The sequence below is a fragment of the Clupea harengus genome, chromosome 13 (genome assembly GCF_900700415.2).
Source record: "Clupea harengus chromosome 13, Ch_v2.0.2, whole genome shotgun sequence".
Lineage (NCBI taxonomy): Eukaryota > Metazoa > Chordata > Actinopteri > Clupeiformes > Clupeidae > Clupea > Clupea harengus.
Window position 1 is genome coordinate 12523181 of NC_045164.1, and position 848 is coordinate 12524028.

The 848-nt window shown below is 40.2% G+C and overlaps 1 protein-coding gene across 1 annotated transcript in view; it reads left to right on the forward strand.

Annotated features, from left to right (window-relative positions):
• Positions 1–848, forward strand: part of nphp1 (nephronophthisis 1) — a 7408-nt gene extending 6560 nt beyond the window's left edge. The window contains exons 19-20 of the mRNA XM_031579445.2: positions 233–277; positions 440–848. Coding sequence (XP_031435305.1) covers positions 233–277; positions 440–664 — 270 coding nt within the window. The 3' untranslated portion in view covers positions 665–848. The remainder of the gene's footprint in view (positions 1–232; positions 278–439) is intronic.

Below are 848 nucleotides of genomic sequence, written 5' to 3' on the forward strand. Positions count from 1 at the left end.
AGACAGTGGGACAGACACACTGACAGACTATCAATACTTAAATTGAAAACAATGACTCTGCACCTTTTTCCCCCTCTCTCAATGTTATTTTAATGGGCGGTCTAAAGATCACAGGGAGCTCGAGGCCTTCTCTTCAATTAATTCCTGAAACAGAAAAACAAACACATGCACTTGTAGCCTCTAAATTAGTGATTTTTATATTAGACATTTTATGATGTCTGCACTTTTCCAGAGTGCGTGGGAAAATGCAGAAAAACTCATGAAGAGGTCAGAGAAGGTAAAGTAAACTTTGATTTGTTTGCACTTGTGTGTGTTCAATTAAGAGTATAGTTGCACCTTGAAAAACCTTTTTATAATTTATGTGTTTTATGCTGTTTTCATTCATCTTTGTGTTAATTTGTTTTGTGTGTGTGTGTGTGTGTGTGTGTGTGTGTTTCAGCGGGACATGTCTGTTGTGAAACGGGAGTTTGTAAGGGTGTACATGGACCATGTGTTTCCCCTGCTCTACTCTGCGGACATGCCCACGCCTCACTGGGCAGATGAGGAGGTAGCCAATCAGAGAGCTCGAACCATTTTCACCAGCAAACCATCCAGCGACTGTGGCCATCAAGCTTTTGACATCTCCCAGGTCACCTATGACCTCCTCAGCTCAGCCAGACACTGACCAGTGAGGGCAGAACATCACCCAACACTGACCAATCATTGTTAAGCATGGCTATTTATTTAGCAGTCAATGTACAGATATATCTTATGTTGTCCAAACGCCTGCATGTGTCACTTAACAAAAAACATGGAAAAAAAGCACAGTGTATTTATTGAATCATAATAAATATTTTTTAGAAACTTAA